The 27,309-nt window shown below is 42.5% G+C and overlaps 1 protein-coding gene across 1 annotated transcript in view; it reads right to left on the bottom strand.

Moving 5' to 3' along the window:
* Positions 1-14,507: 14,507 nt before the first annotated feature.
* The window catches only part of LOC138600562 (mitogen-activated protein kinase kinase kinase 11), a 61,375-nt gene continuing 48,573 nt past the window's right edge, over positions 14,508-27,309 (bottom strand). Inside the window, exon 10 of the mRNA XM_069672017.1 lies at positions 14,508-23,727. Coding sequence (XP_069528118.1) covers positions 23,126-23,727 — 602 coding nt within the window. The 3' untranslated portion in view covers positions 14,508-23,125. The remainder of the gene's footprint in view (positions 23,728-27,309) is intronic.

Here is a 27,309-nt window from a genome sequence, read left to right on the forward strand (position 1 = left end):
AAATGTACAATTTATAGTTTCAGAAAACATTTTTAACAGTTAAATTAGTGTGTTTAATTTTCTATGAATTTTAGATTCATATTAATAAATAAAGTCATGCTTTAGATGTTTATTTTCTACTTTCTCTTTTGTAATTTAACAAAAGTACTGATTAAAAAACGAATGTTTAATACTAAATGAACTTTCACAATACATTTAAACATTTTACTTTTTAAGATCCCCGACTATTCTAAATAAAAGCTATTTATTTTTAATAAGATATTTTGACATGTAAAAGTAATACAACATCTCATTATGAATTTGAACACAGTTTAAAATAATTATCTCGAAGATTTTCGTTCAAATAAATGTCTGTTAAGGGGCGCTGGTTTGGCTCGGTTGGTAGAGCAGGTGCATTTAGTGCATGTCATCCCTCACTCTCTACTCCCCACATTTCCTGCCTCACTTCATCTGTCCAATCTAATAAAGACAAAAACCAAAAACATAATCTTTAAAAAATTTGGCGCCCCAACTGCAAATGCTAAAATATCACTTATCTGCCACACAATATCGTTTTATATTTTGCATGCCAGTGTGCAACACAGTTATCCAGAAGAGCCCTGATCATTAGATTTGATATTGCGATAGAGATCGATCCAGCTCACTACAATGTGTTGGGATATGAGGACATTGTGGGGCCTCAGACCCCAGTAGGGGGGTCGGGGGGATTCTCCCCCAGGAATCATTTTATAAAAAGCTCTGTTTTGATGCAATTTTATGCACTCTTTATTTACATTGAAGTAATCACTGAAAATTTAAAAATGTACCTGAACTGCTAGCATTTAACATTTATTGACTAGACTTGGAAAAATGTGAAATTCACGAGTTACCATTAGTTTACTGTGATATTATCAGGGTTTGTCTTCATTCATGGACACTCACAATAAACTTGTTAAGATTTCTTTGTCTCTTTTCTCTCTCTTTCCATCACATGCTGCTCTCTCTCTCGTCCCCTTCCTTTCTTTTATATGCTGTCTGTCATTATGTCTGTATCACACGTGTGATTAGACGAGTAGGGCGAGCTAATTAAATAACAGGACGTACATTACAACACCTCTTACCCTCCCCTCTCTCAAAAGATCGAGTTTGAGTTTTTCCACCTGGACCTGAACGCATCTCTCCTCTTTTCTCATTGTTACTTGTGTCAGGAAGTGCACACTGAGTGAGTGGTTGAGGAAGTAATAGAGAGAGAGCGGCAGAGTGATGGTTAATGCGAGCAGAAGTGAGGAGAGAGAGAGGTTAAGTTACAGTTTCATCATGCAGTAGGCTTTAATTTAACATCAGTGCTTCATTAAACATGTTTGCGTCTCAAACCTGCGCCCCCACCAGAACATGCCGCCCTAGGCAACCGCCTATATCACTATAAAGATGGATGACTACAGATTTGACGCTCAGATGAAGGCAAACAGTCTAAAAAGGAAGGCGACCGTCAGCGTAGAAAATCGAGAGTTACAACCGTGGACGTCACACATGTCTGGATATCTAGGAAGTGTGCTCCCGTAATTACCGTTTGTCACCATAGGTGCCGCCAAAGACAACGAAACTGCAGCTCATTTTATACTAGTTTGAACACTGTGATCAACTTAAAGACATCTAGTTAAATAAGTCTGTGCATTTGGTTGGAGTCAGATGACACTAATCAAAGGTCTAGTCATCCAAGAAAAGTTCTGTTGTGTTCTGGCTGGGTGTGGGGATGTGAATGGGTAGATCTAATTGGCTCATTTCCTGAGTTTTGGTTCAGTATTACTGAAAAAATGAGCTCTTATCTTTGGCTTGTGATGTCTTGGTTTTCCATTATTACGGCAGTGGGGACATCATTGTTCCAGAGTCAATTTGCTATAAGCCAGCCTTATCAGGCTACTGGCTCACTCGTTACCCCTCAAAAGGACTTTGTGTAATTTGGCTGTGTGAGCACATATCATACATCAGATTGGCAAATTGCAAATTAAACCCTGGGGTTCTGAGACTTTCTAACAAAGAGGCTGGAAATAGAGATGTTATGGCTTAAGTTATTATGAAAATAGTTGGGTTCTCGGGCATGCACAGGCTGCAGGAATCATAATTATGATCAGAACAGGGCCACCTGAGTCGTGAATGTTTGACATTTTAAAGTTTGCACCAAGACTACAGCAGATGTGGAGGGAGAAATCTATTTTCTGGTCATATTTTGGGGTAATAGCATGTTTATACGTCTGGCAGCCCAACATTTTATTGTATTTCAGGTTCATTCTGATATTTTTAAACTACCTCTATTTATTTATTTTACAAAAATACGGTTTCAGGGGTTCAAAAGTTTTGGAATAACCCGAGCAGATCGTGCCAACCAGCCGCTTCAAAGGGCCTCTAATGGCTACAATTTAACCTCTAGCAAACGCGACCGAAAGTATGTCCACTAAAAGTGTTTGGGCTGCCTACTGAGACGGATCTTTCTGTTAATGTAAGATGCTTTTTAAACCAGAAGCAACCATTACATGGCTCTCTTCAAAGCCTCCATGAAGAAAAACAGTGTATTTACTCGGCAGAACACTGAAGTTGCTCACTCAGAAAACCTCGTATTGATCTGTCACGGACCTTCCATTAAAGAGGACCCAAAGCATGTCAGCCAAATGCTCCCGACAGCATTTAACAGAGCTGCGGGAGCCCCTAATTTTTTAAAAAGCAAGTCCAAACACACTGATGGACGGTAAAGCACCCAGACATAGAAAAGCATTACTTTTAATGCCCTTTCAGAAGCGGCTCATGAGACATCGCCCAAAGAGAGAGCCTGAATTCAACCATAAAATATGTAGAAAATATTAACTTTGTGATTCTCAGTGCAGAAAGGCGCCTTTGAGAAAGTATTTCTGAAACTAATTAGAACCTTTTCATTTGGGTTTATATTTAACATCGGGCTGCTGATTCGATAAACACTCCCTCTGTGAGAGGAGTTTGTGACCTCCTGAGAATTACCTGCAGAAAATGCTTTTCCGAGGCCTGTTGAAGAAACTGTGCGAAGCACGGATAGCTTTGGGTTGAATTACACGTGAAGCTTTAAATAGAGGAAGTTCATTGACATTTCATGGATGTCTTGCAGTGGAGGCTGCGGGGCTGTCTCAGCTGAGTATAAAAGATGGAGGAGCTTGTATGTAAACAGCAAAGACAACATTTATAAAGATGTCTTTTTTTGTGCCTCTTTTGCTGCCGGTAAAATAATAAATTAAATTCATCTCTTCACACTCAAAACAGTTTACAAGCTACAGTCATTGGATTTGATTCAAGAGGTGAAACACTTTGGTGCATTATTCAATATGTTGATGGATAATATAATCGTTGGATATTTTGATCATTAATTTCAAAGTAGTTTAGGCCTCTCAATTGTGAGGATCTGTTGCACTTCTTGTCTTGTAATGCTTTAAACTTGATCTTACTAATAATATCAGGCTCTTTAGCAGCTTAATGCTCAGCTATGTTACCCAACTACTCTTTGCAAGTAATGTGCATCGAGTCTTAAAGGGCCAGTTCGCTGAACCTCAGTCCTATCATGCGGTTATGGGGAGCTAATGCCATTATGGCAAGAAAAAAAATGCAATTTCGCTCTGTGCCTTTGGAGGGCGCTATCCTTTCAGAGGGAGGGGCGCAATGCATGCTGGGTGTTGTAGGAATGTAGAATGGGCGAATCCACAAGCTGTTTGTACAACTTTCTCCACAGCTATGGCGCCAATTTCAAATATTATTGCTTCTATCGATCACAGACAACACCATGGGCCGATACTACGAAGCGAGTTCAACACACCCACGGTATCTTTTCCTGACCTGGCTTCACTTAACCAACAAAGGAGCTTGTGCTAAACTGTCACACGACACGGGTTATCAACTCCTCAACCCAGGGTTTCTATGAGCGCGTTCACATAAAAGGGGCATTATTTGGAGCAAATGACCAATCTAAACACGGGCAAGTCTGCCGTCAGCTGATCTGCATATTTTACAAACTAAGAGCAAACTATGATTTTATAAAGGTATGAAGAAATGACACATAATCCAGACTAAAATCTGCTCAGTTGCAGCTGCTGAATGCAGAAAGGAAGGCTGTGTAAATGTGCAAATATAATAATATCACTGCTCCATCATGTAGGTGTTCATCATAAGGTACCATGGTGATCTACCAGGTAAGAAGTGAACCACCTTCATAGTACCGAAAACTCGGCGTTAACCCTGAAGTTACCTCAATAACCGCAAATCCTGCTTCGTAGTATAACCCTCAGCTTTGACTGACAGTGTAGATTCATGTGAAAACTGTCAGTAGGTTCATCACTGATGCTGTTGCCTTAAAATATTGATTATAGCCACTTTAAAATATGCATGTCATTAGTAATAGTTCCCAAACAACAACAACAAGGTGTTTGGTAGCACCTCAAATAGCTTAAACATTGTAAATGTGCACTATTGTGAAAGGAAATTGACCGGCACTTGAATTTCCAAGTCATTTTGCAACATTTTCTCATATCCTTTAAAACAAGCAATTAATCAAAGCATCTATAAATCTTCAATTCATAATTGTAGCATACCAAATCATTGCAGCAATGAACACACCAGCACAGAAACACACACAGGCCTTATTACCAGCTCATCTCTGCAGTGTCCATCCCAACGGATTAAGAAAACAACCAAAAGCATGCTGTACGCAACCAAACACAAAAGACAAATACTATAATACAGAGCTGCAATTTTACACTGGCAAAGTATAACCCTTTGACCACTTTTTTTGGGCCTAGCTTAGTTTACTTCAGTAGGGTTGAATCTATAAAAATACAATCGTCTGCAAGGGAACATCAGAGGAGACACATCACTGTGCTCACCACACACCAGTTATTTCCCTTAACCTTGCATAACACATTTTCATCCAAATCCATCAGCCTGCTGCTCAGTCAGACCTGAATTACACAGGCTCACCTTCAAATATCACTCTTGACTGACTGCCTGGCTCACCATTTAGCAAAACATTCAGTAACCTGTTGCAACACTTATTCAAATAGCAAAACACAACAGGTCAAGCTGTCTTACCTTTACTTCTTCTCCTTCTTCTTACGCCAAGGCGATGCATTCCAGTCCAGTGTCTCCAAGATTATTTCCGGGTTTTTCGTTCCGTTTTTTTTCGGTCCAAACTACGAGAACGAGCGCGCACAGCAGGTGGCCTCATTAGCGGCTTCTAACAGTTAGTCCACCTCTTTGATGTTATCCTCAGAATCTGCCTCTTCGACGTCCGTCTCTCTGTTTTTGTTCTAGTTGGTCGGTTTAATCATCTTGTTTAAATTCCTTCAATATGTCAACTTTGAATCATGATGTATGAAACTCTGTTTGGTTAGCCAGCCAGCCAGCCAGCCACCTACCTGAGCTCTAATTGTAAACAAGGACACGCGCTGTGCTGATTACGCCTTGCGCGTGCAGCAGTGCCACCCTGTGGTGGGAGGGCGACCGTTACTGGGGACGATGGTCTATCATATGAAATCAAGGGCAATCTACTGGGATCAACAATTAAACAAATGGGGAAGTATGGCATTATTTTTGAGATTCTTTCTAAGGGGCAGGGTATGTTATAAACGCTACTGTAAATATGGTAACATTATAAATGTTTTTATTGCCGCATTTTTGTGTGCGCAGTATGGCAGAGAGTATAAAAAGATGGACACATGACAGCTCCCCAAAAGTCGAGCGCCCCTGCTGACTGGCTGCAGTATAGGTCATAAAGCCCGCCTCCTCCATGTTAACAGATGGGACATAGGTCAAACTATAAAATCAAAACACACGGCAAATACATTTTTCTTTCATTTTAGTTAGTTCTTATCATGCTGATTTGTGTCCAAGTGTTCATTTTTCTGACAAGTTTATTTTTAATTAGTTATTTCATGCTGTAAAAAGGAGGATTGACAGCTCTTGCAGCCGATCTGTTCCAGGAAGAGGCGTGACAATCGTGACTACATCTCCACCCGCCAATCTCTACTCCCTAAAAACACGGAATTTTTTTTTTTTAACTTCAAACAGAGATGATTTTTTATTTCTTTGTGATCACTGATTCACAGAGGTATTAGATTCTAGTTCATTGTGCTGCTGGCACGGCTACAAGCGTGACTAGACTTCCCTGCAGATTTTCAGATGAGTTCTACCTGTCTGTTGACAAATTCTCAAATTGACCATCATAACGTTATACTGGAAAATATGAACAACTAAATAGTGCTAAACTATATTGACATTTAGACATTAAATTATGTCCAACAACCAACTGCTGAAGTTATTATAGCATTTAACCCACGCTAACAGAGCTTGCCGACGCGTGCACTGTTACGTCCTGCAAAGCCACGCCCATCCAGGTGAAATACCGTGTTCTAGGGAGTCCCGCGTAGCCTCTGGGACGCGTTGCCACCAGTGCAAGATGGCAGCGTCCGCTTCGTGGGTATTTCGGCTTCACATAAGTACAATAGGGGTAGATCTAGTCATCCAGTCAATTGGTTGGACAATTAATCTCAGCTGGGTTTTTACCACAATTTGCACACTTAACGGTCAGTTCTGTTAGTTTATGAGGCCTTGCTGTATCGGTACATGGCACAGTGTGCACGGCTGTAAGTGTATATTAGTGGAATATTTGTTTTGATTGGCCATGTCAACAGCTCAGTAGAAAATTGCAGTTGAAGTGGCAAAACAGGAATATGTGGTGCATTTAAACGTAAGAATTATATTGTTGCTGCTTGATTATCCAGTGTCACTTATCCGCCAAATTTGCAGTTGTCAAATGGGACTTTTTCCTCGCTATCTTTGGCCTGACAATTCCTTTATGTGTGTGGACCTCTACAGAAAATATTATACGATTATTTTTTGAAGATCAACACTTATAAAAAGCTTTAGCCTTTTCTCTCAGTGTAAATATAGTATATCTGAGTGTTTCTCCATGGTTAAATGTTTTCTCGATTGGTTAGGAAGATTACAACTGAGCGTCGCGGTTATTAGGATGAATTGAGGTTTCCGGCACCATCCAAGAGCCTTATCTTTACCGTAAGATATCAGCCTGCTCTAAGACTCAGCCTCTCACAAATGTAAACGTCCATTCATCTCTCTATTGTTTATGTCCCTGATAATCAAATGCAGTATTTCTTGCGACAACTTTATTGATTGTGAGTTGTTTTACAGCGAGGCCAACAAGGATGATGTTAGGGTGTTTATTTTTGGCTGCTTTTCCTCCCAAAAAGTACCACAGAAATCTTTTCTTGCCAAAAAAGTTAATCCGTCCACAGAACATTGTTCACTGTGAAAAATCCTGGTCGACTTTTGTTCAATGACTTTCCTTTCTTGGACTCTCAGAAATACTGTAAGGCTGCAGATTTGTCACACTGAGATCTGTATTGTGCTCTTGCAGGGAGCTTTGCAGAACAACCTGTCATCAAGAGCACAGCACTGCTGCTGGATTTCATCCTTTGCTCCGCGACTTTACACAAACTTGTGTAGACAATTCGAGTGCTCTGAAATTCAACAACTTTTCTTTTCTGTAATCCCTCCTGATCAGGACACGATTTACTCTACAGGCAAACATGGGACCTCTGAGTTTTAGTCTAAATCACTATCCTAAAGACTGAAGTGCTGTCTTATCCTGCCATCCTACCACTGATGCCTCTCAAAGCCAAAGGAGATGTTTCTTTAAACTACTACTACTTCCCATGCTGATTTGTTTGCTTAATATGTCTCTTGTTTTATTACTGATTTAGACATTTATATAGAGATATACTTGCTTTTAACTACATGTTTGTGTGTGCATGATGGCTGCCCCGAGTGCCCCGCATCTGACGCAAGATGCAGCATGCACATGAACGGATGTGACACAGCAGCAGGGACAATGGCAGTAAGTTTTGAAGACAAGCTGATAGACCAAGTCCACATCTGCACGATGTGTCATTGCCACTGCACAGCGACCAACATGCCTGTCAAAACAGCTAAAGACAGATAAGTTCCGTTTTAGAAGTCGATGTGGAAACCGTGCACGGAGGAACATGTTGGAGAAACAGAGCGGGGGCGGTGCAGACGGTGTGTTCTGTCTCATTTTTACTGCCGTCTCAGAATGAACATAATAGTAACCTCCTCGAGTGTTGCCATGTCTGTTGTTTGCATCCTGCACATGCGGTAGTTGCATACAGCCCGAGCTGAGGTATCCTTTAGTAACACGTGTAGTGCAAAGCCAAGTATGTGAACTATTTCCTATAGGATGCAGCCAGTTGTGTACGAGTATATCTTAGTCTCATGAGGTCACGCTAGACATTACCATAAAACAACTTGCTTATTACTTAACATTGATGATTGCCTTGCTATGGAGCTATATGTTGCTATTGTTTTATTGATATTTAGATAGGAGGCTTTATCGACAAAATTGCTTTCACCAAATCGTTTGGCTGTAGGCTTAATAAGGTTATTTTTTAAATTTTTTATGCCTTTATTTTAGAGCAGACAGTGGATAGCAGACAGTGGATAGTGGTGGAAACAGGGGGCGAGAGAGTGGGGATGACACATGGCAAAGGGCCGAGGGTGGGAGTTGAACCATCTGGCTCGACTGGACGGCCCGAAAAATGTGATAGAAAAATGTGATAGAAGGAGATGCAGGATAGAGACAGGCAAAGAGAGCAACAACAACATATGTCCTTAACAGGGGTACACTAGTGTGAAGATTAGCAAATAATAAATTAACAAGAGAAGCATAGTAATGATAACAGGCTGTAGTTATTGTAACAGTTGAAGTCAGCAGGTCTACTATTAGCATTAGCAGCAACAATAATGATACTATGGGGGAGACTGATGTTAGTAGTTGTTGCACTCGAGCAGGTCCACAGCAGCAGGTGGTATGCAGCACCGATCCCCAGGAACCTACAAGACAAGGGAGCACAAGAATATTGTATACAAAATTTGAGTAGTCATTTTGCAATCAAACATTTATTAAAAAGTAGAAGCTAATAGCTTTGATTTGAGCCTAGTTTCAGCTAGCTAGCTAAAGCCATGTGGTAGCTAGCATAAAACCTTTGTCAAGAGGTCAGGTGGGGATGGTTGTCTCACACTGATGAGTATTAAAGAGATTGGATTTGGTGTCTCTAGCCTAAAAAACAAAAAAGTTACACATGTTGTAACTCACTTTATTTTTTTACTCCCATTGATAACTATGGGCTTTTTTCACAGCGGACATCTTTACAGCCAACAGGAGGAAAAGCACAGGTGTTATTAATAACTTGAACAATGGTTCTGTTCTGCCATGACAGGCAGTCAGCACGAACACAACCGGGAGCATGAAATTGAAGCAGCTAAATGGTATGCAGCCATCATTAATGCTAACACATGTGCCTCTAGCGACAACCAACCCCGTGATGGGCAAGACCTTAAGCTTGAGCACTGTGAGATGTGTTCATCGTGAGTAATTCACACAAGAGTAAAAAATGTGACAACCAACCCCGGTCTCCCCTACTCAAAGGTTATGATGGTAAACACAACAGGGACATATTACTACCTTATAAAGGTTATATTGCAAAGATGTTTCTAAACTATCATTAGCTTATTTTCACCTAAAGCAGGAACACGTTATATTGTGGGTATGCTCACTAAGGGATAGAGGAAACTCTCCTTACTGTATATACAGTAATAAAACATTCTGTTCCCTTTATTCAAATGGAATATATCCGTAAAATAAATCATGAGTGATATGTTTAATTTGACCGTGTAAAAGGAAAAAACACAAAGTGCTCAGTGTGAGGGCACTGCAGGGCCACCCCACCTCACTTCACAGGCTCTCTCTCGTCGTGTCCAAGGCAACAGGAGCCTCAGAGACTGGCTCCCCGGGTGGAGGAGGGTCAGCTGTTTGCAGAGAGTTTCTCCATCACGTCCTCGCTGACGCCGCTGATTCCACATTCTCTGTGTTATCCACATGACTGACAGGCTTGATAAGAAGGGAGAGAGCTGTAGTAAAGTGAGGAGCCATGTCTCAGTGTGTCCACACCCCCCTCCCCTCCACCCAACCTCCCCACGTTGTTCCTCTCCTTCTTCAAACAGATTCATGTTTGAGATGATGACCTCTCTCTGGAGGAATTTCACATTTGAAGTGAGCTCGCTGCTGCGCTGGATGGGCTGCAATTTCCTCCGAGCCATTTTCAGTTTGAGGAGCGCTGGTGCAAAGTGTTCAAACAAACAAGACATATCATATCAGACATTTTTTGCAGTCTGGATGCATAAAAACACACCTACATATCAGTGATGGATATCTTAGTTTACAGGCGTATTCCACTACTTTTTTAAAGGCCAGTGGGTGCAGAGTACATTTCCTATGTCAGACCAGAGCCTAATAATACATTTTTCTAATAACCAAACAATATACAGACGTGTGAAAAGCCTTAACTCTGTATGGCTGCATCATTGACTGTATATAAAGATGGACGACGCGTCTCCACCTCCTCTCATTGTACGAAAATGAAGCCAAAATACCACCTGGAGCCGGCACTGCCATCTTGAGCATTTGGATCCAGAGTCTGAGCAGTGCAGATGGGCTGGCGGAGCCGCAGTGTTGATGTCCCGCCCCTTCCTCTACCAAAAACAAAAGATTTAACTTACAGATAAAACATGTTGGAGCCCTCCGGTGGGCTCAGTCTGCAGCAGAACGGCTTCTTGTGTTGGTCTCAAGCTGAAAAAGGTTAACTGTGCAAACTGTGGCAAAAATCCAATCCAATCCAATCCATTTTATTTATATAGCACGATTTTAACAAACACAGGGTTCCCAAAGTGCTGCACAGCAAGATAAAAAACACAATAAGTAACACAACAGAAGCACAATAAAACGATGGACACAAAAGGGTAAAAGTAATAAAATAAGATAAAAACATAAGATCAACACGCTACATGGTATTAAAAGCCAGAGAAAAGAGGTCGGTTTTAAGAAGAGATTTAAAATGCGACAGTGAAGAGGCCTGTCTGATGTGGAGTGGCAGCTCACCCAGCTGAGATGAATTGTCCAACCAATGATTGTGTATAAAGATGGACGACACGTCACCATCTACTTTCGTTGTACTTATTTGAAGCCAAAATACCCCCTAGGCGGGTGCGGCCATCTTGCACTGAGGCTGTGCAGCAGAGATTTGTAGGTGGAGCAACAGTAACGATGTCCCGCCCCTTCCTGGAAGAGATCAGCTGCAGGAGCCGGATTTGTCAACAGAGCTGTCAATCATCCTTTTTACAGCATGAAATAACAAATTAAAAATAAACTGAACACTTGGACACAAATCAGCATGATAATAACTAACTATAATGACAGAAACCATGTTTGAGAAAAATTTATTTGGCGTGTATTTTGATTTTATAGTTTGACTCATGTCCCATCTGTTAACATGGAGGAGGCGGGCTTTATGACCTATACTGCAGCCAGTCAGCAGGAGGCGATAGAGAGGGTTTGGCTTCACTTTTAGGGAGCTGTCATGTCGATCATCTTTTTGTACAGTCAGTAGCTGTGTCCCGATCCAGAGGCTGCATCCTTTGAAGGAGGTGGTCTACGGAGGATGCGCCATTCATAGCCTTTGTGGACCCTTAAAACCGAACTGAAATGAGACGGTCTGGTCTATGGTGGATTTCCTGCTTGCGTCACCAAACGCCGCTCCGTGCCTAGCAACAGGTAGCTATCGGGCTAACTAGCTAGCATAACTAACGTCACGTACTTTGTTTCAACGGGCCCTTTCGTTTTTTAAACATGTGTAACACTAGCTATTCGATTTAGTTGAAACGAAATACTTCTCGTTTGAATTGGCGTGCAATGATTCTCGGGATAGGTCAGGATGGGAAAAAGAAGGACGCATTTGTCAGCTGCGTCTGAAGGAGCAGCCTTCGACCCGCCGCTGTGACACAACAGGCTTTCAAATATTGCCTTCGAAGGCTGCAGCTCCTGGATTGGTACACAGCTTATCATATGTCTCTTTTTAGAGTAGGTTGTGCTTAACAAAATGAGTAACAGCTTAATTCTGCTGTTTTTTAATTCTCCAGAAAGTTTCACTGATTCACCCTCATCATTAAAACCTAAAATCTTCCCAGTCTTGTAAAAAAGAACATCTAACGAGCTGGAGGACTAAAAGGTTTAATGTGGGTCAAAAAAAATCAGAGAGGCCCTCATAATCTATTCTGCTGCACCGGAGATGTCAACGCACACGCTGCAAGAGAGACAGAACAGCTGCTCTGACAAGGCTCTAACACAGCGAGAAAAAAACACAGTGAGTGCATTCAGGGGTCTGCATGAGTGACCTGAGATTTGTGTTGTTTAGGAAAACACGCCAGGGGATGTCAACACCTGTCATGTAGCTGCAAAACACCCGCTCTCACCGCTGACACAGCAGCTTCAGCTACCTTGAAGATACGCGCATTAATGGAGAGAGCTGTTTTTCCACTGAACCGTGGTAGTTTTATCCTCATTTTATGGACTGTGAAGGATGTAAAAAGATGTCTTTAAGAGTTTCTTTCTGCTTCTGTGGAAGGATTGATATAGTTTTAGAGGTGACTATGGAAAGCCGGAAAGGACATTCCCCGATACAGTGAGTATAAATGGATGTTTACTTCTGAATCCAAAGGTAAATGTCTCAACTATTTAAGTTCGCACAGATTTTCCTTATGATGTTGGTGATCCCTTGATCGTGACTGTTGCCACCAATAGGTAGACACTTTTGATTTAGAGATTAAACGGCCTCCACACGCTGGAAAACAAAGCTATTAGATATTGATGCTCCACTTATGACGACATGTAATAATTTGATTGACTTGACAGACAATAAAAGAATTGCTGGAGAACATCTTGTCACTCAAAAAGTCAATCATTAATGAGATAGAAAGTGTAGATCGTGTGATATGAGCTCCATTTGAGTACTAAATGGGCTTTTTGCCAATTCCACCTAATTTGCATATTTGTGCAAATAAATTGTGCACACTGCTCGACCTCAAGTACCTGGAAAGTGAGTCCAGACACAGTCTCTGGAAAAGGCTGTGAAATAAATGGAGCTGTGTGCATCCACCAGTGATGTAATGAACCGAGACACAACTTTCTGAAAGGGCCGATATACGCCAGTAGTATTTAATCGACTCCTGTTGTCTTGTGAGTCAAACAAGGGAAAAATTTGCTTTGCACTAGTCTGACCTCATCATAGCAGGTCTTTTCTTTCTTAGTTCATAGATTGTATAAAAAGATGGACAGCATGACAGCTCCGTAAAAGTGAAGCCAAACCCTCTGTATCACCCCCTGCTGACTGGCTGCAGTATAGCTCATAAAGCCCGCCTCCTCCATGTTAACAGATGGGACATGAGTCAAACTATAAAATCAAAATACACGCCAATTAAATGTTGTTTTCTGTCATTAAAGTTAGTTCTTATCATGCTGATTTGTGTCCAAGTGTTCATCTTTCTGACAAGTTTACTTTTAATTCATTTTTTGATGCAGTCAAAAGGGGGTGTACCCTCATGATTGACAGCTCTGTTGACAAATGGGGCTCCTGCAGCGTTCTGTTCATGAGTAGTAGAGTAGAGGAGGAACGGCAAGAGGAGACGTAACTAAAACAATCACTACAGTCCTTGAAGTTCCCATATCTGTAACCGTCTGCTTCATGTTGTTAACTACGCCTGCATGCGGGATCTTTGCTGTTTTTTCGGTAAGTTAAGTTTGTGCTTTGGTTAGTGGGAGTGTGTACGGCGGATGGCAGCGCCCGCCATGGGGGCTATTTTGGCATCAATTTCGTACAATGAGAGCAGATGGAGACATGTCGTCTATCTATATATAGTCTTTGGGCATGACATAGTACTTGTTAAATCACAAATCAGCAGAGATCAGAAAGAAGTACTTGCGTCCTCTGCGAAACCATTATTTGGTTGGTCTCCATTAATAACCGGACAGAAAATCTACAAGACTGTCTTTATAAAGCGCTAAAAGAAACGGAAACTTGAAAGTCTAAAATTCCTTGTTGCATAAAATCCATTTGCAGATGAAGGTCATTTGAAATGACGAGCGGCGCCAGAAAAGCAGGTCGGATTGATTTGTTATTGGTCTTGTATTTGGTGTCATAAGACACGATGATGCAAACCTGAGGAGCTCAAAATCACATGATAACAATTTTGTCCTTCCTAACCAAATACCATCAGAGCTTTCCTCGCGGCCACAGAGAAGTAATTATTGTGATGTTGAGATCAAAAAATGATTAGTTGGCATCACAGGCAAACAGAACAAATGAGATAATTACATGCATGTCCTCTCCGGGCTTCCATAGCAGACAATAATAGGACGCTGAAAGGTTTTGTACTCTGTTAATTGGCGCCTAAACAAGGCTGTGAGTCAATAAAGTGCATGCAAATTACTAATACAACTTAATTACCTTAAATATCAATTGTTGACTGAAGTCCCCACAGAGACAGAGAGAAAATGTCCACTACGATAAGAAAAAAGGTCACAAGAAGTCTGAAGTGTTACATTTTATTTGGTCTTATCTCTTTTTGAGCTTTTTCCTTTGTTTTTTTTTTCCACAGGTTAAAACCCATTATAATAGTCAAGAGAAATAAAAACATTTTCACATACTGTATACAGAAATAGTCCTCTTGACACACAAAACAATAAAAACAGTTGATTAGGCCCAGCCCAGTGCGAGATTTCACAAAAATGCAATAAAATTTTCAAAGCCCGACGACTGAGAGAGATGTAAAAATGGCTGCCAGGGCAATGCAACGATTGCGTTATCACATCGCCTAGGTTGTAATAAAACACAAAATAAAACATGGAAATGAATCTGGAACAATGACGATAAAAGCAAATAGATACAAAGACAGAGAGGAGGTCGAACTTGTCTTCCACTTTATAGTAGTGACAAAAATCCTCCACTCTATCGAGCAGTTTTATGCACATAAAAATCGGTATGGGTGCCCCAAGGGGACATTAAACTGTGATTTTAGGTTTGAGAGCTTTCTGGAATGTACACAAATAACTTGATTTCAAGCTGAGGCGATTCTTTTCAATTTTCTGCTCCACACAAACGCCGGGGCTTGGCGAGGAATGATCGGTCGAATTGAAGAAGTGGAATGTAAAAATTACCGCCGCGCATGAAGCACCCATACATACATCTTAAATACTCCAGTGAAAACCTATAAAATGTTTCGAAGCAATCAATCCATCATCCTAAGGTAGACTGCGTCCATGGCCATCTAGAAGTAGTTTGATCCAGTGTGTAAAACGATGGCCATTTATAAATATCCCCCCCCTTTTGTGTGAGCGTCCTTAGCCGAGTGGTGGGAAGCCGTGAGAAGGGAAAGCCCGTTACAGCACAGAGAGAGATGTGACCAACGAGTCATGGGGATTTGTACCATCCAAACCATTTTAAATTGCCTCTGTGGATCATTTAGAGTTCACTTATTTAAGCTCAAGCATTAGCACCTGAAAGAGACCACCTGCTGGTAAATACCCTCAAGCTCAAGTCAAATACTTTAGCCTGAATTTTATTAGTGCTTTGGAAGACGTTAATCAGGTTAAGTGTCAGTCGGGACTTAGCCCTGATCCAGAAGCAACATACTATTTAGTCTGGATGTCTGTTTGATGGAATTTTAGTCCTTTAAGCATTCATTTGTTACATTACTGGACATTTGAAACTGTAGGCAACAACAGGAGTGTTACTGTTGACTTAATTGAAATGTTTTTGTTACTTTTTGTGAGGCAAGAGAATCAAATTTCCACTTTCTCTGACACCAAAATGAGAAATATGACACTCTATGATCCCCCCTTGCGTCAGTTTTGCACGGCTTTTTTAGCAATGATACATAGACTTTCAAAAATCAGATTTGTGAATATATATATGTATATGTAAAAAATCGAATTACATTTTCGAACACAAATGCATTTTTATTTTCCAAACACATCGCCAGCCCTCTCCAAGAGCCGTCACTGTGGTCTTGGAAACGAACCGGCCCTCCTTTCATGGCTCTCATTCATTCCGCGTTGGTTGTTACAGAAAAGGAGGACAGCAGATGGTGACCTTGGACGCACAGACCGAAAAGAATGAGGAATAATATTCACACTTTGGGAGGCCGAGCGTTAATTTAGGCACCTGGCGGCGCCTCGTGCAGACATGGCTTTTGTCCGCGTCCCTATTGGGATGTGCGATTCCTGTACAGTCAATGAAAGGTCGTATTTGATCATTTAGTCTCGGCCTGTTAATGCCAAACAAAGGCCTGGGCAGGTGTTTGGGTTTAATACGAGCCAGAGAGCAGTAATGTGTACGTGGCGCTGACTGCTGGCTGAAACCAGGCTGATAACCAGCTACATTTGTAACCTCCACTTAATTAAACACAAACAGGAGCGAGCAAAGGTAAATGGGGTGAAAGCCACTGAAATGTCAGATCATCTATTTTGTTGTTTTAGGATTTACTCCCGACTGACCCGCCAAGGTGAGATTCCATCAATAAAAATAAAAACATGTGTTCTGAGTTTATCCCACCATCCTTGTTGAATTTTATATTTCTTTCTACATCCTGTTTTAATTATTAAGCACACAATATTATCAATAATTACAAAACTCTGTCAAATGCTGGTGCTGACCAATCAGAACTGAGGATTTAACAGGCTGTTATTTCTGAATAACGGAACGCTGCCGACAATAACAGACTGCTGCCTCGGACACAGTCCTGATAACAGACTTTTCAGGACCACGTCCACTCATATCTGGTAAATCTAACAAAAGAGCATTGATACTTGACGGAAAAAGAAAAGAGAACAGTGCAGAAAAAGCAAGAGAGGTTAAAGGAAAGACAAGAAATCGACAACACTGGAGATGGAACACACTATCGGCTGTGGTGGTGTTAGAAAATATCAAAAGACTGAAAGTTACAGGGCAGAAAATCTCAGGTTCCCTTTTCATTCATATGGTCCTGTTCACTTGTGTCACTTTACCTTTAAGAGAGGTGAGGCTGAAGTAAATATGCTAACTTTAAGGTTACAGAGTTAACCATTGCTATGGACGCGATTCCAAACAAAAAAATGTACTACTTTTTTTTTAAATTAATCATTGAAATTGTTTCCAAATAAAAATTATTGAGTCAAATTACGGGCTCTTTAGTAATAATCTGTGCAATAAGTGGGATAATGTAGAGCAAGCGTGCCGTTATACTGGAAATAAACACTTCCATTATCCACCATCTTCCTGCCGTGCTTTATTCCTGCAATAACGACCCGTGTGCTGCAATTATCACATATTTGTTGCTTTCAGTGATATTGTGTTTGTATTTTGGACGTTTTGGGGCATAAATGAGAACTATCAGGGGATGTCAACCTCCAACAGAATGAAGGTATTTGCCCTAAAATTCTTGATTTAAAAACAGCAGATTTGGCAGCTTTACAAGGTATTATTTCTAATGTTATTTTAGATTATTTAACACAAAAGACCACGCAAATCCTTAAGGCATTTACATCACTTCTGCTACAGCTGATCAATAGCTTAATCAGGGGCAATCACTTAATTAATAAGCATGTAAACATATCCAAATTAAGTTCTTATTTGATCTATCACAAAGCCTGTAAATAACCAGCTTGCTACATGTTTTTTTTATCTTCTGGATAATAGCTCTGATTTTTTACCCCTGAAATTCTGAAACACAACCACCGCTCACAAGTGGCCTCTCTCCTGATGAGGGTCAGGGCTTCGGGGTCTTCCATTGTGCTGTCTCATTAGCTTTTATTCATGTAATGTATTGACCGTTTGCCATTCACTGATTAGGGGCAACGGTGATCATCCAATCAGACCTGCTCTCTGCCACAGTGGGGCTGAGAGTGGATCACCGGTGGCCAGATATTGGTCTCTCCTGCTGAGAATTCACTTCCATTTCTCGCTGTCAGTTTGTACTCGGGGACCCTGATTTGCAGTGACGGATGTGGGCGACGCCTGGAAGAGCCGAGCGTCACAAACAACTCATCAGGACTTTCTTATTGCTGTCAGCTGCGGCGGCCGAGTGGCAGCTATGGTTCTTAAATCTGACAGCCACAAACCAAAATCGGACATCCCTCTCCGCTAAAGACTTCCTAAAATGTGTCCCGTGTATTCCCTCAGCTACCAAACTACAGCTCTCCAGGACTCAAACTTTGCTTTAGGAGCAAAAGTATTTTGTTATTGTTGAAAAACAAGAATACATTTACAGGTATGTCAAAGAATCACTGTGCATTTAACTGGGAGTTTAAATGAACCACTTCCAAAAGGAAACGCACTCCAACTCTGACAATAGGCAATAACTTTATCATGTGCGACAGGGACAGTGACTTCCTGTTATTGCAAGTGATATTTAATAAATCACTCGACGTTTGCCGGCTTGATGGAGAACGACAGGTAGCACATTTTAACATCAGGTATGAAGGAAAAATTAAAGCCTAGAAGTGAGCGAACCAAACAGACGAGACATGAGTGGCAGGCTGGAGTGGAGACTTGACACACTCACAGAATTTGTGACAGAAATAATCTGCCAGACGTTTCAATCATCTCAATTTCCTCCATGTTTCCTCTCTCCTCGCAGAGCTCCGTCGACAATAACAGCTATCCGAGCCTAATGACTATCAGAGGAGAGCTCTTGTGGCTTTGTGTGTTGACACGAGGAGACGAGGCAATAACTCATCACTTGTCACGTCTGTGAAATGTTGGCGGAGCCGGCAGGAGAGCGAGGGAAGGTAGGGAACACTGCTGAGAGAGACGAGTACTGTAATAAAGCTCAAACTTCTGCACACCGTGAAGGTAGATTTGGTCAACATAGAACAAATGTTGTATGATCTGTCTGAAGAGAATTTAATGTATTCTATTACAAGTTAACAGTACGTGTCTTAAGATGCATTTTCTTTTTAAACCTATAGCTTCGAGCTGGGGTCGCTTTTTAGTTATATTCTAGTTCTCTATATTTTAAATGCTCAAGGTACACGGTATGTTGCCGACCATGTAACACGTTCCAACAGTGTCAGTGTCCCTCGCACTGCCCTTCCCTAATTTTCTGGAGTGCCATCAACCGGATAGTGGCCCATGTGAACGGCGCTACAAGGGGGAGTGATTGAAATATTGAAATGGACCACCACCCTTCATTAGGGATGCAGAAATTCAGCTTATTCTCTAACCCATGACTCGTCCCACTGCTTAAACGATTACTCGAGTTATCGCTCGTTTTGTTTTTTTCCCCCATGCAGTCGAGTCTACAAAAGCTGCGCAATGGAATCAATGCAGAGACAGCCTCCCTTTACATTGCTCACCCGGTGGCGTGTGACTTAATCAGCAATGGAAAGGGAGACTGTCGCTGAACGGTTGCCCACCTCTGTTCAACAAGGCGTACAAACAGCGGGTTCTACTACACTGGATAAGGCTGTGCTTTGGGAGGGCCATCTGATTCTGCTGCAGGCATCGACAGGGCGCTGGGATGGCTAGTTTTAGCATGTGGGCTAAGCAGCTCTTAGCTGATTCTTCACAGGATTCTTTAGCTACAGCGGCCTGCGTGCGTTGCCATGGGGATTATTTTTAAAACACAGAAAGCAACAAGCGTGATAGCTTATCAGATAACAATTATAGGCCTACACGACACAGGGAACTTACTTGGATAAAATGTAGAAAAAATATAATCGATTATTTTGTAACCAATTAGGATTTATTTCGCAAGTACTCGTTTGCACACGTACCCTTCATACACGCAACATGGAACTAAACTGTAGTAACATAATCATCATTTACTGAATGTTATTTATTCACTTGCATATTCCTTTGTGTCTACAGCATCAGCAATCAGGCAATTAAGTCTTAATTAAGTCATTATTATTATTATCAGAGGATTGGAAAAGCGTCTAAGCTAGGCCCCAACCCGTGTGATGCAACTCTTGATTTGACTAGCAGTAAGTTTCTGTTTAGAGGTGATGATTTAAATAAGGGCTATTAAAGTGTTAATACTGGAATCTCTCAGCAGGGCGCCGGTTTAGTCCATGTGCAGAGGCCGTCCCCGTTTTCTCCTCCCATGTTTCCAACACTATCCACTGTCCTCTCTCTCCCAATATAAGCTTAAAAGGCCAGTAAAGTTATCTCTCAGCTGATTTAGAGGTGTCTTTGTAGGCCAGTGTGCATCACATGACTGACCCTGAGGTTGTAATTACACAGTTTGCGAGTCAAATTAGCTTGAAAGCCGAGTGTACTTCCTGCGTTGCTTGTCACAGCGTCTAACACTGTGGCCGAATGAAGGCTACAAACATTTAAGATGCGATTGGCTGACAAGTTGCTTTGAAGCACTGTGTGTCTTTGTCAGTGTTGAGTATTACTTGGTTGTCCAGTAGATGATAAACAGACACATTCATGTGCAAAATAAATATACAATAAAGCCCTTGTTGTAATTACAGATAGAAGTGCATCTGTCCTTTTCTAGTAGATAGAAACCTTGCTGTTACTGAGCTGAATGCTCTGCAGTTTCAGGATAAAACCGCCCTGAAGAAAACTTCCCACAGAAGAAGGAAGCAAAGGAGTAGGAGTGAGAAGAAAAAGAAAGAGCGAATATCTCCCACATCACCTGAGGGGGAAGGACGAAGAAAAAGGTGAGATTTCACCCGGTCAGCAGCTGAGCAGCCTGTACCAACACAGAGGAGAAAATGCTGGAAAGACAGCTCAGACTGTCTTTGAAACTTCATGCATAAAAAAGGGTTTAAATCAAGACGTAAGCTGATGAAGGAAGCGGCTCGATACACCTTGCAGGGAAGACGGGGGCCTATTTTTTTTTTTGGAACGTCTGGGCAAATTAATTAACCAAATATCTGAGCGTTAATGCTCTCTGCTCTTATCAAGAGGCTAATTATCGCTATCAGCCTACTCTGTTCGTCTTCAGGATTATTAGGCTAATCACAAAGCTTTCCCCTTTAGAGACGAGGCTTTCACTCTTCGTCGGAACAAAGTCGTCATTGTCCTCCAGTGACACGGTGTCAGAGGCGAAGTCAGTCGGTGTTTGTACCTCGTTACGCTTCAGCAAAGACGAGGGTGACGGGGCAAGTTTGGGCTTCGGGTAAGTGGGTCTCTTTCAGGGGCTTGACCTGCGCAAAGTATGTCAAAAAACACCAAAACAAGAGCATCTCTACTATTAATTTCTCCCTGCATTATCGTTCAATGTTGAACTTGTCTGCTGTATATGTTCTAGGAGTATCTCATCACGACTCGACAGGATCCTTCCAGTTCTTTTTCGCAATTTTAAAATGGTTTAGGATGGATTTTGTTTGGCAAACAAACCAGAGCGTGGAGCAGAGTTTAGGAGCCTTGCTGTGGTAGTCTTACAAAGCCAGCCTACACCTCATGAGCGCACAAGTCTGGAACACATGTTGAGGTTTGATTGGGCATGTTTTTTGTTATTGCACATTTCAAACTCTTCTACGTTTAGCTTAGCTTAGCTTAGCTTAGCTTGGCACAATGACTGGAAATAGACCACCTTTAAAGCTCACTCATTTAAAACGTATATTTTGCGAAGATACAATAATTGAAGCATGTAACTACATGAGGTCTTCTAAGGGTTATATACCAGGCTCGCCTCGCAGTGACGGTAAAATCCAGGAAGTCCCTGCTAAAGGGAATCTATGATGCTTCTCTTATTTTCTTTCAAAATGCTGCAATGTCTGATGTTCAACTTGAAGTTTCAGATGAGGTAAACAAAAAGTTTCTACTTCTGCAACCATGTCGACTGAAATAAACTGGCCAATCAGAAGGAAGAGGGCTTTTAAGGAGGCGGGCTAAACTGTCCCATTCCTCTTTATGCAATACTCCAGCCATGTGTCATATAACTATTCCGATTTCTTTATAATGAGGAAATGTCACTTTTCACATCCTGTTTCTGGCTTTTTTTTTAAACACTCAATGCAGAGGAAATCCCTAATATAACAATTTGTTAAAGAACTGGAATAAAGGGACTAATGACAGCTTAGCGATGGCACGTCTGTCCAATCAAGAGCGTCAATCATGTGTTCCGGGACACTGTGAATTTGTGGGCTGGCTCTGCAAGGCTGCGACCACCACCTGCGATGTAACGAACCTTCCATTTGCAAATACTTGAAAGCATTTGGTTGAACCTTCCTACAGCATCAGACGGGCGTTGAAAAGAAACTGTGTGAAAGAAAGTGAGCACAGAACAGTATATTACCATTTAAATACTCCCTGTGATTGTCTGGCCTCTCTGTGCTGGGAACCCCCACTCGTCTGACACTCCGTGGAGGTAAGAACAATTGATTTGCAAACACTCTTTGTCCCAGCCCCTTACACTGTCACATTCTTTGGCATAAGAAGGGAATGCAGAGGGCTCCCTCGTCTTGTTTCCTGTGCTGTGTCGCCTGCCAGCCCGATGATCTGCCCAAATCCCTGGCATTTCCCGGGGAATGTGACTGGAATGTTATCTGCTTCCAAGTGGAATGCCTGGGTCATGGTTTTGACTTGGATTTTGTGAGCGCTTTTTTCCCATAATGCAACAGGCAGATGCCGTTTGAAAAGCTTTCCTTACAAAAGTCCAACATTTTCTTCCAGGGAATTGTTAAGCTGATTTTCAAATTGAAGCCAAATTGGTAGCATCTTTCCCTACGCCCCGGATTAACAGGTATATATTAAAAACACTTCACGAAATATGGCACTCCAATTTCCCATTGTCCCGAATGCTTTCAGTCTGCAGCGAGGTAGAAGCAGATGAAGCGGTGCAAGTCGCCTTATCCACCTCTGCATTGTCGCAATGCTTCAAAGGTAGGGGGGGAGATGAAAGCGGGGGATATGAGCGCTCTGATAGAATCTGAAGATGGGACGAGTGATCTGTGTTCGGCTCCTTCAAAGGGATAGAGAAACAGAGATAGAGAGGGAGAATGAAATGGGCACCAGCTATTGGTTCAAAGGCAGATATCCCACGATCCAATGTTCCACCTTTTACCTGCTTTCCAAAGCAGCAAGGTGGCAACAAACAGCACCTGCAATGATTAAGGGAAACCCCCCTCAGTGGGTTGAGTGATGGTTAAGATCCTCATTAAGGACAGAGTAGTGGAAGACGTCCTGGACTGCGTTCCTGTGATAAAACCACTAATTTAGAACCTGTCGTCTCTGAGTTGCGTCGGGGACTTGAAGGGTTTGAGCCCGAGTGTCCTGCGGGGATGAACTCTCTCTTTGGTGCCGTCCAGGGGTTTGCTGCAGGCCGCCCAGCCCAGGTCGATGAGGGGTGAGTCGGCCGGGTTGAGGGGAGCTATGCGGAACGTGGGCAGCGTAGGCGAGCCATTAGTGGAGCACGGGGCAGAACGGGAAGTGGGAAAGGGAGCGGAGAAGGGGTCAAATGGTGACGCCGAGTCCGAGCCGCATGACGGGTCAGCCTTGAGGGCGAAGGGGTCGCAGTCTGGAGAGGGGAAGGGGTCGCAGTTGTGGAAAGGGTTGGTAGGGGAGGGCTGAAAGCCCAGGAGGTTGCCGTCCGAGCGGTTCGGGCTGCGGCCGCCACCTGAGTTCCCGCCGCCGGCTGAGATGAAGCTCCATGGGTCGATGCGGGGGCGGATGGGGGAGGGGCGGGGACGGGGGATGACGCTGACCTCCAGGCGGCGGGTTTTGGGGCTCCAGAGGGCAGGGTTGGGGTGAAGAGAAAAGGGCACCGATGGCTTGTCGTCAGGGTCCTGTGTGTCTTGGCACAGGGGCAGGTCCAGAACTGAAAGGAACAGACAGAAAGAGCATTACAGCCTTTTTTAATCACTCATGGGGACTTTTAAAAGACAAGTAACCGGATACCTCGAATAGAGTCTAACAAGCAGTGGCTGAGATATCATGACTTGTAAGCCCTGGTATCAGGTAGTCAGTAGCCCTTTTTACACTGCAGTTGCGCCTCAGGGCGGTAACGAGGCTCTGCCGTCATGGAGCCTTTGCCATTTTGAAATTCGACCAAGCAGCGCTGGCGTGAAGCCGATCCAGTGTGTGTTTCTACATAGCGTTCCAGCGTTGCTGAAGCAAAACGGGTGCGAGGTGTAAACAAACAGTGCGTGCTTTACATGCACACACACGGCGCTGTTCCGCCCTAACAGCTCCGTTACGCCTCTGTTACGCCTCTGTTACTACGTCCGATGTCGGCTCAACGACTTAACCCCACCATTCCTCCTCCGTGCGTTTTACATAGAAGATGGAGCGTAATAATCCCGCCTTGAACTGGCTGTGTTTAAGGGGTTACATGGTGTGTAAGTCTGACGACACGTTACAATTATAAACTGAAAGAGTCTGAAGCGTTCTCTTATCACGTGATCGCATTAAGTAAGGTTGAGCCAGTGGCACCTAGCATGTGGTTTAAAAACACTGGAATATTTCCCATAATGCAACTGGATAGCACCCTTCATTAGACCATCCCTGCCCGTTACATTCCCTCATCGTTTACGACACAGGTCTCCTGCTAAAGATGTTCAGTCGAAACCCTAACAGGGATGTTTCTTGACTTTAGAAAGCTCCTTCAGAGGCGCAGACGAAATTATACCACTGTTTTTCACATGCTGAGTAATAATCCTCAGGCTAAGTAAACTGACTTTTATGTGTAAAAGGAAGATCAGTAAAGCTCCCCCTCCTCTTTAAACAAAGTCACACAATAGCAGGAAGCCTGAATATTCAACATATTAAACCTCTTCATCATCCTTCCCTTCACCATCTTGCTCTGCTTTAATTGCTAATCTTCAAATTACTCGCAAACTGCTGTAGTGTTGCCCTGCTGCTCTTTTATGAGCCTCCTCATATCTCAAAAGCATTTGCTGTCTAATATCCCGCAAAGCACATTAACCTGTACGACAAAAACGGTGCAAAGAGAAGAAAGTGGTACATGATTGTTGCAAAAAAAAGAAGGACAATTACGAGCACAGAACGCTGATGCAATTAGTGTAAGTTAAGCACAACATCGCGCCGTGTAACTAGTTGACAAAGCTGCGACAACAGCAAACAGCGAGCGTAAATTAGCGCTGACAAGAGCATTAAACTCAGAATAAATCAGCTCGAATGAACATTTGCTTCTTCCGAATGTGATGTGTCTGCCAAATGGTATTATTTACATCAACAGCAACTCTCACGGGCTGCTGAGCTTTTCAGCTGACAAGAAAGAGCAATCAGGAGTCACATGAGAGCAGAGGAAAAACAAGAGCAGGAATCCTCGGCATTCATCTCTCTCTTTCAGGCACACATTCACCGCCGGCGACCTTGGGGCAGTCTATGTATCACCCCAGTCATTACAGTCAACATAATATAATGTTTAGCTAAAACACTTGTCGTTTAATTATCTGTTTACCTTCCTTTTTCATGTACCGATGTAACGAGAGCATGCCGTTTGTGAGATTACGGCTGTAAGAAGCAGAGCAGGCGAGGCATGTCTGCTCGGTACCTGCAGGCAGAGCCGTGAGAACCTCTCTGTGGAGAATCCCAGGCTTTGTGAGTCAAACGGACCAGATATAGAGTGTGAAATGTTACCATAGGGGACTCTTAAAGCCCTCCGTAAAGCCCGCTCTCGCTCTTCAAACAAGCAATACCGACGCCCCCGTCATTACAGCTCCAAACTGTGTAAATGCTTCGGAAAAACATCTCGTAAATGAAAGTGTGGCTGATATGCAGATCATGTTTGGTAGCGTGATACTTACGTGAATTAAAACAAAAGTGTAAATATGCCCAACAACGATTGATAAAGGCTAAGTTCAACATGTAATTTTCAGCAGGAATATGAACGCTAATCCTTCTTTTATCATATCTCACGTGTGCATCCTTTACACATGGCATGCAGGCAAACATTTGTCAAGCCTCCAAATGAAATGATGCTCACACTGGAACACAAAAGTGCGCACGGGACTTACCATGTCTCTGGTTAATGGGATTTTTGTTTGGATGTATAAGGACCACTTTAACGGGACCTGCACAGTCCATAAACACTACTTTCTTTCGGTGTTAGTAAACAAAAAAAGCCTTTTTTTCAGCATTAATCATACATAATTTACCCTGGAATTAAGTTACGCCATCTATACTTGCAGCAAGAGCGTCAGAGAGCGAAGACAAGGAACTATTTAAAGACAAAAGTTTAGGCTCTTGTTAGCCTATATGTCATTATGAAGGGGGATATCAGAAGAGCAGCCAGCTGCCTGCGCTAAAATGAATAACTTGGAGCATCTTGTGAAGTTATAGGCTACTTGTAAATGATTGCACGGGAGGCTTAATAGCCAGAGCTATATTTATTGAACACACCTGGTAGCATAAAAGCAGGTATACATGAACCTCGCGAGAATATGTGAGATCTCACAGTCCCCGAGGTTTCGCTAAAGACTGTGTTAACGTATAATAGGGCTGTCACTTTTTCGTTCGAACCTGGCGAAACATTAACAGTCCGAACTGTAACGATGTGATTGAATTCAAAATTGAAGCTTGCCCACAAATAAATTAGTAATCTGCTTTCCAGAGTCCCAGAATGCTCTCACGTTTACAAACCAATAGAGGAAACTAAAGAACCAAGCCATTGTTAACCTTTCCTGCTTCAGCGACCCGACCGTAGTCAGAAAGCACTGTGGAGACTTGTTGTTTTGCTCCAAGGCCGAAGCTGTAACTAGCCTTGGGACTGGACTATCTCCTGTCACTTTACGCACCAGCAGCATACCTTAACTGTACATTAGTTCTGTTGTTTATACGGCTACTGATCCTCTGCTCTTCCGCTGCTCCGGTCCCCGACACTTCCTGTACCTCGTGCACACACACACACTTGCGTTCTCTCTCACTCGCTCTACCACCCCACTGTCACGCACCTAGCTCTTACCAAAACCAAAACACTCCGTCGTAGTGTGATAGATATCCACGCAAACACACAAAGACACACTGGTGACCTCTAGGCAGCACAGGCCAGGAAGACCCTGTGCTTGTTGTGAGGACAAGATTGGATTATTAGCTATTTGGAATCCACTATTTTCCGTCTCTGTGGCCTCAGCTGTGCCGCCGGATGTTTTGCATTCAACTTTGCAATAAAAGAAAACTGGCTTGAAAGAGGGAAAACAACAGAAGATTGGATGCTAGCTTTGCTTAGCAAGAATTAGCAGTGAAATACAGAGGGCCAGCTGTTACCTGAGATATGCAAATAGCTGCAGACGAGCTTTGATGTAAATGAAAAAGCTTGTGCTGCATTGAAGCTTCCCTTGTGTAAGAAAGATCTCGCCTATAAAAAAAAAGGCAAAATAATAAATGAGCAGAACTGTGAGGGGGAACGTTGCCATGCTGAGGAGCTGCATTATTCAAG

Source organism: Semicossyphus pulcher, unplaced genomic scaffold, assembly GCF_022749685.1.
Source record: "Semicossyphus pulcher isolate SPU_LCO1_2020_fin unplaced genomic scaffold, fSemPul1.0.p SCAF_21, whole genome shotgun sequence".
NCBI classification, from domain to species: domain Eukaryota; kingdom Metazoa; phylum Chordata; class Actinopteri; order Labriformes; family Labridae; genus Semicossyphus; species Semicossyphus pulcher.